Raw genomic sequence first — 12,075 nt, 5'->3', positions numbered from 1 at the left:
TCAAGAAAGGCCAAACTTACATGGCTTAGATATCAATTATTAACATCTGACCCAAATACTATATTTTACATTTGGCCCAATTATTGTGTACCACCTTAAAGACAGTGCCATCTCTGCCAAACCAGGGCCATGTTTGGCCCACATGCTGTATGAGAGTGCCGGATAAATCTGGGCCAGAATTATTTGCTACTTGGGTGTTTATTCATGCATACAGTAAACTGCATGTCTATACGATACTGATGCTGTTAGTCATTTAGTTCAAGTCTGATTTTTTGCTTATTATTATTATTATTATTTATAGCCCATTCCATCACTCAACAAGAAAAACAGATGAGTCATAAAACATCCCAAAATAATCTAGATAAAGAGCTAATCAGACCATACATTCATACAGGACAGACATGAGTCATTGATAAAACAACATCTTGACTATAAACCATGACTCAGTTCTCAAGCTAAAACCAATATTAATAAGGCGAATAGAAAAACTATGACATATGCTTCAAAATAATTTGGCAGTTGATGGTTTAAAATGCTTTCATAATAAACAGCTGGAAGTATTGCAATAAAATGCACCATTAGTTAGTTCACCCTTTAAATGTGCTCATACTGAAGTGGTTCCAAACCTTTATGAGACATTTGTAATAATAGGTAATATTTAATCTTTATTTAATGTTTCTTACTAATAAGAAACAGAAACCATAATGTTGATCTTTGTGATTAGATGTTCACTATAAATGTAAAAACTATGAAAAACAATGGCAAGTCCTGTATTTCCATCAATCAGATTTACTATGTGTTTGAATAAAATGTTAATACTTGATTAAATTCCATAAAGATCTTCCAAAGATTTTCCAAAAGATAAAGATAAAGAATTTCCAAATTTGAAATAAAAATACAGTCATATTATCCTGTTTTTCAGAAAGCTAAAACAAAACATGCTTTTTTATTGGTTGTGATTAAAAATAAGAAGACATACCAACAAGTATTGCTTCACTAGTGTTGCGTTGTCTAAAAAACGAACATACATGGCTCTAAATAACAGCTTTGTACTGCAAATTACAACAAAGAAGCCATAATATCAGCAGGTTTATGTTCCCCCCCAACAAATTAGTGGTACGGCTCAACATTTTCACTTTTCACAGTGTCGCATTTACAACACAGTCTCTGAAATTGGACAATGGGGTATTGATAAGACCCAAGGGTCCCATTCTGAAGGAAATGGAAGTCAGTTTTGTAACTACTGTATCTAAAAGGGTTCAAAGGGGGAACCGAAGTAGCTGCTTGTGGGAACTGAACCATTGAGCCCATGGGAAAGGGGAGGATTTTGAGCGTCTCTCTATTGTTTTAGTGGCTGATGGGAATCTACAGTGAATAATGATGCTGTAATTGTGCAGGGAGGCTGTACACATCCTGACTGAGGAGCTGAGAGAAGCCGGCAGGCGTCGTTCCTTCTTCCTATCCCTCAGGAACAATAGAGCTGTTTGTCCTATGGGACAAACTAGCACCTTTCCAGCACCAAACCCACGGTCTTCTACCTGGTTAGGCACAAACAATGCAGACACGTTTCCTCTCTAATTCAACTACTGGATGTACGGGAACACGAGTCCTCGAACAAACACATCATGGAGTCTCACCCACACATACAGTATAGGACAGAGATTCTGGTAAGGCTGTATAATGAAAGAAAAATTAACTTTGTAGAGGATGTTTCGAACAGTCTGAGCAATCACAATGATTGCTTTCATTAGAAAACTAAACATTATTTGAGAACAGGATGACCCAAACTGTCCTCTCTAGAGTCTATTTTGGTCATTTACAGCACACTTGAGGATTCACAGGTCAAATGTTTTTGCTAAATGTTCTAGATAAAAAAACCTAAGATGACAGATAGTGGAAAAAAAATCCAAATGAGCCTCAAGATGATTTCAAAGGATAAAGAAATAATAAGATATTTTATAGGCTATTGTTATAAAGTAAAATTTAAAGTGAAAGATTTTAAAATGACAGTTCACCCAAATTTTTTTATTTGCTATATATTTATCCACCCTTTCCACACTTCATTTTAAACTCAAAACGTGATCCTTGGTGATTCATGAAACTCTAAGACAATAGCTACCAGCACTTCGATAGTCAAGAAAACAAAGCAAATTGAACACGTCATCACTTTTTTCTGAAGATTTTATTACTAAAGGAGTTGTTGACAAAAAACTCACCCAATATATATATATATATATATATATATATATATATATATATATATATATATATATATATATATATATATATATATATATATATATATACACACACACACAGTTGAAGTCAGAATTTTTAGCCCCCCCTGAATTATTAGACTCCCAGTTTATTTTTTCCTCAATTTCTGTTTAACAAATAGATGATTTTTTTCAACACATTTCTAAACAAAATAGTTTTAATAACTAATAACTGATTTATTTATTTTATCTTTTTCATGATGATAGTAAATAATATTTGACTAGATAATTTTCAAGACACTTTTATACAGCTTAAAGTGACATTTAAAGGCTTAACTAGGTTAATTAGGTTAACTAGGCAGGTCAGAGTAATTAGGCAGATTATTGTATAAGGATGGTTTGTTCTGTAGACAGTCGGAAAAAAAATTGCTTAAAGGGGCTAATAATTTTGTCCTTAAAATGGTGTTTAAAAAATTAAAAACTGCTTTTATTCTAGCCAAAATAAAACAAATAAGACTTTCTCCAGAAGAAAAAAATATTATCAGACATACTGTGAAATTTTCCTTGCTCTGTTAAACATAATTTGGGAAATATTTAAAAAAGAAAAAAAAATTAAAGGGGGCTAATAATTCTGACTTATACTGCGTATGTATGTGTGTGTGTATATATATATATATATATATATATATATATATATATATATATAAATTGAACGAAACGACAAGGAAATAATGCTGAATCACTGAAATGTAATACTTATATACTCTTTTCCCTTGGTAATGACATCTTCAAGACACCTCTTGTATGGCCGATAAAGTCACATGCATTCCTCAGGTTTGATGTTTTTCCCTCAGAGTTCAACAGAGTCTACAAATCTTAACAGTTCTCTGTGTCTCCTTTGATCTGGATCTTATTCTCTATTGGATTCAGGTCAGGTGATTGACTGGGTCATTCTAATAGCTTTATTTTCTTTTTCTGAAACCAGTTGAGAGTTTGCTTGCCTATGTTTAAGATCATTGTCCTGCTGATATGGCCCCCTTGGTTTCATTCTTCATTTTGATCATGTGTTGGGACTGAAGCAGCTAATATTCATTTACAATGACAAAAGGCAGAGTTGTTGAATAACTACAGAGAGATTTCAACTGCTGTCTGGGCTTTTCATGCCTTTTTACACCTTCCCTTTTTCATGTGCTCAATATTTTCCCCATGTCATTTAATTTTATTAAACACAACTTCATTTCTAAACGAATTGTTTTTAATTTCTTTGTATGGATTTGGATGGATTGCTTTAGTTGTGATAACATGAACATTTAAAGTCAACAGCACCTTCAAAAATGATGACTTGTTACATACTTATTTTACCCGCTTTATAACGGTGAAACAAAACTAGCTTCAGATGATCGATCAAGATATAATGAGGTGAAATGTTCAGTTTGTTAAAATTAATTATTTTTACATTAACATTATTGTCTTTAATCTGCAGCATTGGCAAACAGCCATGAGCACAAGCTTCATGGCGCATAATGACACAAACATGATTTGACAGCGGATATATAATGTATATTACCAAACATTTTTCTAGTTATTCAAATTATATCTAGAAGAAATGGGCTGAATTATTGTCCCAAGGCTTTGCAGTCAATAAATTTGAGTCACTGCTTTATCGTGACATTAACACACATTTCCCCCGAAAACCAGAACAGAAAATCCCAGCAGAATCTGTTGAACAAAACTCACATTGAGTTTACAGTGACGTAAAGGTTTTAATAGCGACTTGAAGCCTTTCACTGAGCTCAACAGGAATATTGCTTCAAATATAACCTTTTATAGAAAATTGTTTTGGGCAGACAAGCCGGCGGTGCCTGGTTTTAGCATGTATGCACTTTGCTGATGCACATCTAGATCAGCACTCATAAACTTTCTCTGGCTTGTTGGCAGCAGTGAAGCACAACTTATGCTGGAAAATGTTAGGGTTACCTTTAAGTACACTCTGGTGATTTGTGAAGTCTTATTCTTCTAGTCTCTATTAATCAAGCTGTGTGCTGAAAGCAAAAATATGTGTGGCAATGAAAAAAGCCAGTGCATCTGTTCTACAAAATCATGTAAGGTAACATAAATACAATACGCAGGCTACATTTTCATGACTAAAAACAAAAAAAATCTTTTTTTTTTTTTTATTTTCCACATTGTTAAAAATGATTTAGGATCCACCGTGCCAGGTAAGTAGATGATGTATCATTGTAAAAATAACCCTGCATGCCTGTGCACATGCGCTTCTGTAGTCCAAGGGTTCCCAAACTTCAGCCTGTGACCCCCAAAGTAACAATGCCAGTGACTCGTGACCCCCAATATCCTCTGAGGTGGTTATAAATATACAAACCTTCCAAATGCAAAATGGCTCAAACACACTAATATAGGTCAAAGTGTTTTCTTTGTTTAATTTTGGAGAACGCCACTTAGAGGTTATCCTCCATGTTCAGTTGTGGCCTGTATTTAACTTTAATGTATGCGAGTGCTGCAAGGGTCAGAAAGTTTAACCTGGTGCCATAAAATCAATCTTCTGCTGCATCTGACCCTATTAGGTCTTTAATCTAATATAACAAGGCCCCAGGGCTCGCAATCCAGTGGAAAAAAAAAAAGTTTAATATGGGGAAAATATGCTTTTTATAATAGTTGCATAAAATGATTTAGATTTTTGGAAATCACCAAGCGAACCCTTAATTATCCTGCAACCCCCCGAAGGGGCCCGACCCACAGATTGAGATCTGCTGTAGTCCACTATTGTTTTGTTTGTCAAATACTTGCATATATCTGTAATGTAAACAATAGATTTGTTCAGGTTTTTGTATTTCTTATTTGTACATTTTAAAAAGTCAACAATGCAAATGATGCACACAAACCATCAGGATGTACAGTTGAAGTCAGAGTTATTAGCCCCCACCCCATTTTTTTATTTTTATTGATAAACCTCAAAAAAGCAAACTGAAATTAAATGTTTCAGGTTAATGTTGTAAATGTATGAAACTTTTAAAAATGTAACGACTGTCAAGTGATAGATGGCGAGCAAATCAAGAAAAAAACTTGTGTAATTCTGTTATAAATAAGATATAAATTTCTGTAGTGTTTATTATAATATATATATATAAATATAGAAATATATATATAAATATATAAATATATATATATATAAATATATATATATATATATATATATATATATATATATATATATATATATATATATATATATATATATATATATATATATATATAAACATATATAAACACTATAGTAGTTAATATTGGGTGCCTTCTGCTACTGCTTCTGCTACTATACCTGCCTTCAGCTACTGAACCCCCGCTGCTGGAATCAGTAGAAATGATCAGATATGCTCCAACATTAGGCACATTCAAATCAAGACAGAAAACCCATCTGTTTAGCTGTGCCTTTACTGAATGAGCACTGTGCTACGTCCAACAGATCGCACTATTGTGTCTTTCTGTTCTTTTTTATTCTTTTATAACCCGTTTTGACACATTTTAATCTGTTTTTAATCACTGTTATTATTTATTTTAATTTATTATAATTGTCTCTTTTATTGTTGTTCATGTAAAGCACTTTGAAATGCCACTGTGAATGAAAAGCGCTATATAAATAAACTTGCCTTGCAAGTTAAGAAAATTACTCATGGCAACTTTCTTTACCTTCGGCCCACTAGCCTCTATCAAGTTTGGTTTTTGGCCCTTCATAAGAAGAAGTTTGGGCACCCCTGGTATAATGCATGAAGCCATAAAAAGACTGTACTACAACATGAAAGTATATATCTTAATAATTAAAAAAGAAATACTAATTTGAATGAGCCTAAAACTGGATTTTTTTTCTTTTTCTTATGCACATTTAAACAACGCAGACTGAAAAGATCAAGTGCTATTTTGGCCTTTTCGCCTGGATTTTGCCTAACCAAATTCAAAAGCTTCCCAAATCCACATGCAGGGGTGTAAATGCAAACGTCTGGTATCGTTTTGAAGAAAACATTTAGAATTTTCATAAAACATTGTTGAAAGTGATTAAAATAATTGTATATTTTGTGTGTGCTATAATAAACCCCTCCGAAAACATTCATAAACTAAAATTTGCAAGTACCTTTCAGGTTCTGTGTGGTCTAGGTTGCTGTAATTATTTTGTTGGTTCCTGCACATGTCAGCCATCATAGGAAAAAAACCCCCGTCTCAATCTAATAATCTATGCAATAGTTACTTTACTCCAACTGATGAGAGAGCGGAACCACTTATGGGGGTTTTGGGCCAATACGAACCATTAAAATTTAAATAATGCGGAAGTAAATTATGTCACAGGTTAACTGTAATTAAAAGAAATGAAGCAGGGTTCAAACACATTTTCACTACTAAATCTCCAAGACTTTTCCACGATTTTTCCAAGACTTTTAAGTAAATTTTCATGACCTAATTTTTCATGCATTGTCTACATAAGCTTGGTAAAAACAATACATGTTAAACATTTATTACAGCATATTGTAAAACACACAACAATCTATTTAGTTTCAATTTATATCTATGTAAAATTGATTTAGATAATGTTCACAGTGAACTAATAATGTGAGAGTATGTGATTGGCAAAGGACAAAAAAGAAGACAACGAACCAATGTTCAAGTATACAGATATCTGTTTTCCATGACTTTTCCAGCTTTTCCATGACCGTGTGAACCCTGGTAGATTGTGTTGTGAACTTGAAATTGAGCCAAGAAATGGACACCCGGTCCTATGTATGATTCTTTCGTATCATGCAACATGCAAAATTCACTAGTTGGAAAAATGATCCAATAACCAGCACTAAAAGTAAACCGAGTCTTTACATTTATTACATGAACAAGGCAGCAGCCTCCCACACACTTCAGCACAAATGTTGGCCAAGGCAATTACCACTGACATTTAGCTGTAACGAAGCTGGGGAAAGCAATATATGCGTAATGAGCTCCACGATTGATTTTACTGTACTGTACATGTAAATGGACACAGAAATAACTGGTTTAAAATGCTTCCACACACTCGAAAACACGTGCAAAGTTCTCACGTTGCTTTTATGCTTTTACTTGTCGCCGTGTTCATCATTACCAATTACCAGAAGACTACAGTGACGACACTCGCCTGAAACATTTTCAGGTCTAACTCAAGTGTTGTCTTGTATAAATGTACTTTTATTCAAGCGGACACAAATTCAACAAAGGTGGTCTTTCTTTGAGCTTTGGTCTCATGAGCATATGACAGGGAGAACGAATGGAAAACTTATTAAAGCTTTCCAAGTTTGGACTTGGGCAATGTAGTCATGTGTCTCTGCATGCCTAAGGGCAGAAGATGAATGTAAGGAAGTCTCAAAGAATAAAAGCTGTAAAATATTCTCTCAGCACTCAGTTTCACCAGCTGGCCTGGTAAATATTACAGCAAGACTCCGTATAATTAGGGCAGCATAACAAAGTGGCATAAGAGTGGACGTGAAATCACCCCCCAAAAAAAAACCCTTCTCTGTAAAGATCCTGTCCCCGGAGCCGTGAAGTGTAACAAATGAGCCCAAAGTTTGAGACGTTGTGCATCACTATATGGTAATCAGGATTTCATGACGTTTAATAAAACTTAGCTCTTCACCGCTCGGTTTCTTTCCAGCACTGCTCTCGGTGTGAATTCCAGTTTGTCCTTCAGGCTGAGGACCTGTGTGCTGTCCCGACCGTTCAGTTCCTCTAATTTACGATCCTCCCGTAGTTCTGCAATGCCCCTTTCCTCCCCTGGAGTATTAGGAGTCCCTCTGATAAACCACTCTAGATGGTAGCCGACAGCTCCCACCACAAAGGCCACCGGGAAGGTCACGTAGGGTGCATAAGTGCGCATGGCAGTCCAGAAGATCGGCCACATGGTTGCAGGCTCAGAAATGCACCTGAAAACAAAAATCAGACCAAGTTCTGGAAGGTTATTTACGTTGGGGAAAGGTGCTTTAGTAAGTAATGCATTACAATATTGAGCTACTCCTCAAAAAAGTAACTAGTTGCTTTACTTAGTTACTTTTAGTGGTAAGTAAAGCCTGGTTTATACTTCTGCGTCAAGTGATCGGCATGATCCGTTGCGCATGCAATGTGCATAGCCTTGCATTTATGGTTCAGGATTGGTAGAGCTACGCATCGATGAATTTGCTCTTCAGTGTTTGAACTCTCAGTAATGATTTTAAATCACACTGAACTGAGCTAAACTGAACTTAAACACTAAAAACTGAACTACACTGTTCCAGTTACTATGACCATTTATGTGAAGCTGCTTTGACACAATCTACATAGTAAAAGCGCTATACAAATAAAGCGGAATTGAATTGAATTTATACTTCTGCAATATGTTTCTGTTGCTCTGCAATAACACTTCCGGAACGCTAGCTGCCCACATGGAAATAACCTATATAAACATGTATGTTTTAATATAGGTTTTGAAATAGGGTTCTGATATTTTCCTATATCATATGTACATGTATATGGGTACATATATATTCACCTATATGTTAGTTAAATTATTCAGAAATTAAATAAATTACAGCTGCTTGACAACAAGATTTAAAATCCATTTTTAATTGTAATTTACTTAATCAAATAATACAAGAAATAAATGTAGTATGAGAACAAAAACAAGAGAATTAACAACAATAAGGGAAAGAAGGAAAAAAAGACAAACCATGTGTTATATATCTTTTTTTTCCACTATCTTCATATAAGAAAGAATTGACCTTGTAAATGTTTTAGGAAAACGTGTAGACATCACGTTCCATCTTTTCCATCTGCCCTCACTTACTTGCCATAGTTAAAATCCATAACATGCCAATTACAAGTGATACCAAATTTAAGTGGCACATCCGTACGTTTTTTTTTTTTGCACTTTTTAAAGTTATTTCTTAGTTATTGCCTTGATAATAGAAAATATGAACTAGTCAAGGCATCATGTATGACAGTTGCCAAAGTGAGATATGAGCTATACAGGAGACATATCATGTATGAACATAAAGGGCTTATTTGTGGATATGAAGAAGCAATACAGGAGACCTATTTGGCCTGTATGTGCGCACACACACAAACATACACACACACATATATATATATATATATATATATATATATATATATATATATATATATATATATATATATATATATATATATATATATATATATATATATATATATATATATATATATATATACATATATATATATATATATATATATATATATATATATATACATACATATATATATATATATATACATACATATATATATATATATATATATATATATATATATATATATACATATATATATATATATATATATACATATATATATATATATATATATATATATATATATATATATATATATATATATACATACATATATATATATATATATATATATATATACATATATATATATATATATATATATACATACATATATATATATATATATATATATATATATATATATATATACATACATATATATATATATATATATATATATATATATATATATATATACATACATATATATATATATATATATATATATATATATATATATATATATATATACATATATATATATATATATATATATATATATATATATATATACATACATATATATATATATATATATATATATATATATATATATATATATATATACATACATATATATATATATATATATATATATATATATATATATATACATATATATATATATATATATATATATATATATACAAACATATATATATATATATATATATATATATATATATATACAAACATATATATATATATATATATATATATATATATATATATATATATATATATATATATATATATATATATGGCTGATTATATACAACATTTATATTGACATCTATTAAAAGTTTGCATTATTTTGATTAATTATGGGGGTGACATGGTGGCGCAGTGGGTATTCCTGTTGCTTCACAGCAAGGTCGTTAGATTGAGCCTCGGTTGGGTCAGTTGGCATTTCTGTGTGGAGTTTGCATGTTCTCTCCATGTTTGTGTGGGTCTCCTTCGGTTGCTCCTGTTTCCCCCACAGTCCAAAGACATACACTATAGGTGAATTGAATAAGTTAAAGTGGCAGTAGTCTATGTGTGTGAAGCTGAATAAGTTCATTCTGCTGTTGCGACCCCTTATTAATGAAGGGATTAAGCCGAAAAAAAAAAATAAATGAATGGATTAATTATGGAGTGATGTAATGAGATTAACTCTAATATTAGGAAAATGCTAACATGTTCATTCATTAATTTTCTTGTCGACTTAGTCCCTTTAATAATCCAGGGTCGCCACAGCGGAATGAACCTCCAACTTCTAAAATCCAGCACATTTTTACGCAACCTTCCAGCCGCAACCCATCTCTGGGAAACATCAACACACTCATTCATACACACACTCATACACTATGGACAATTTAGCCTACTCAATTCACCTGTACAGCATGTCTTTGGACTGTGGGGGAAACCGGAGCACCCGGAGGAAACCCACGCGAACGCAGGGAGAACATGCAAACTCCACACAGAAACGCCAACTGAGCCGAGCCGAGCCAAGGATCGAACCAGCGACCTTCTTGCTGTGAAGTGACAGCACTACCTACTGCGCCACTGCGTCGCCATGTTTTCAAAACTAACTAAATATTTAATATTTTTACATAATAACTTACTTGCAAATCGGTGCAGACCTAGAGAATAAATGCCTCGTTTACGTATTTAAGAACATTTTAAAATCACTGGCATACAAATAAATAACGTTTGCAATACTTGATGTAATCAAAGAACTGGGGGGATGTCTGGTGATTCAACTAACGTTAACGTGATTATCCCTCGTCACGTTCTGTGTGCATTTTACATTAATAAACCTTCACAAGTTTTATGAGAAGCTAAGTAAACAACACTGTCATAATGGTTTTATAGAGCAAAATGAATTAAATGACATTAGAAGTGATTGAGTAACAACTTTGTCTCTAAAGAATCACGTAACCGGCACAAGGGTACTGGTGTCAAAACATGAGGCGCACGAATATACATGAACACGAAATATGTTCACTTAGAAATACTTCTAAAACTATACAGAATACCCTGCTGGCGATTTAGTGCGTAATATTTCACACATTTATCAAATCATTGGCGCGTGCGTTTATAAAATCCCATGACTGTACAGTACGTACCTCTATCTCTAGGTGCCTCCACTTCCTGCCTCTGCGTCACAGTAAGTAACGATGTGATTGGCTATTTCTGCATGTCAGAATGACGTTTTTAAGTGTCGTTCGTTCAGGGACACACACATGAGAAAAAGAAGGTTTCATACAGGATGTCCTGTTAAAACAATACTGACACCTTGTGACCAAAGTTGTAACATACCGAGCAATTTCATGAACTTAATTTGAATAACCATTACAAAAATGATGATAACATTATTATTATAATTATTTAAACTATTATTATTGCTATTATTTTTAAATGGTAGTAGTAGTAGTAATACTAGTATTATTCCTAGTGTTGTATATTAATTGTAAACAAAGTGTCAAGGGAAATAAATAAAGGTATGGCTGGATTAAAGAGAGCATAAACATACAAAATGAATAAAGCAATTGGTTTTGGGACAAAAAAAAAACTAAACAAGTTGGTATAATAATAATAATAACAATGACAACGACAACAACAATCCTACCACTATTACTAACACTAACAATAATGATAATTATAAATGTTAAGTTATTTATATACACTCACTAGACAGTACT

The 12,075-nt window shown here is 32.8% G+C and overlaps 2 protein-coding genes across 2 annotated transcripts in view; one reads left to right on the top strand and one right to left on the bottom strand.

Moving 5' to 3' along the window:
* Positions 1–12,075, top strand: part of LOC137488539 (uncharacterized) — a 366,016-nt gene that overhangs the window by 94,974 nt on the left and 258,967 nt on the right. The window lies entirely within an intron of this gene.
* Positions 7,070–11,603, bottom strand: smim12 (small integral membrane protein 12). Its single transcript, NM_001013528.3, has 2 exons — positions 11,500–11,603; positions 7,070–8,164 (listed from the first exon to the last, which is right to left on the bottom strand). The coding sequence occupies exon 2, from the start codon at positions 8,140–8,142 to the stop codon at positions 7,867–7,869; it is 276 nt and encodes a 91-aa protein (NP_001013546.1). The 5' UTR covers positions 8,143–8,164; positions 11,500–11,603; the 3' UTR covers positions 7,070–7,866.

The sequence above is a fragment of the Danio rerio genome, chromosome 19 (genome assembly GCF_049306965.1).
Source record: "Danio rerio strain Tuebingen ecotype United States chromosome 19, GRCz12tu, whole genome shotgun sequence".
Lineage (NCBI taxonomy): Eukaryota > Metazoa > Chordata > Actinopteri > Cypriniformes > Danionidae > Danio > Danio rerio.
The sequence above is the reverse complement of the archived record's forward strand: the minus strand, read 5'-3'. Positions and strand labels throughout refer to the sequence as shown.

Excerpts from the sequence above, each read along its gene's own strand:
- smim12 (NM_001013528.3), bottom strand. The coding sequence starts at position 8,142 with ATGTGGCCGATCTTCTGGACTGCCATGCGCACTTATGCACCCTACGTG.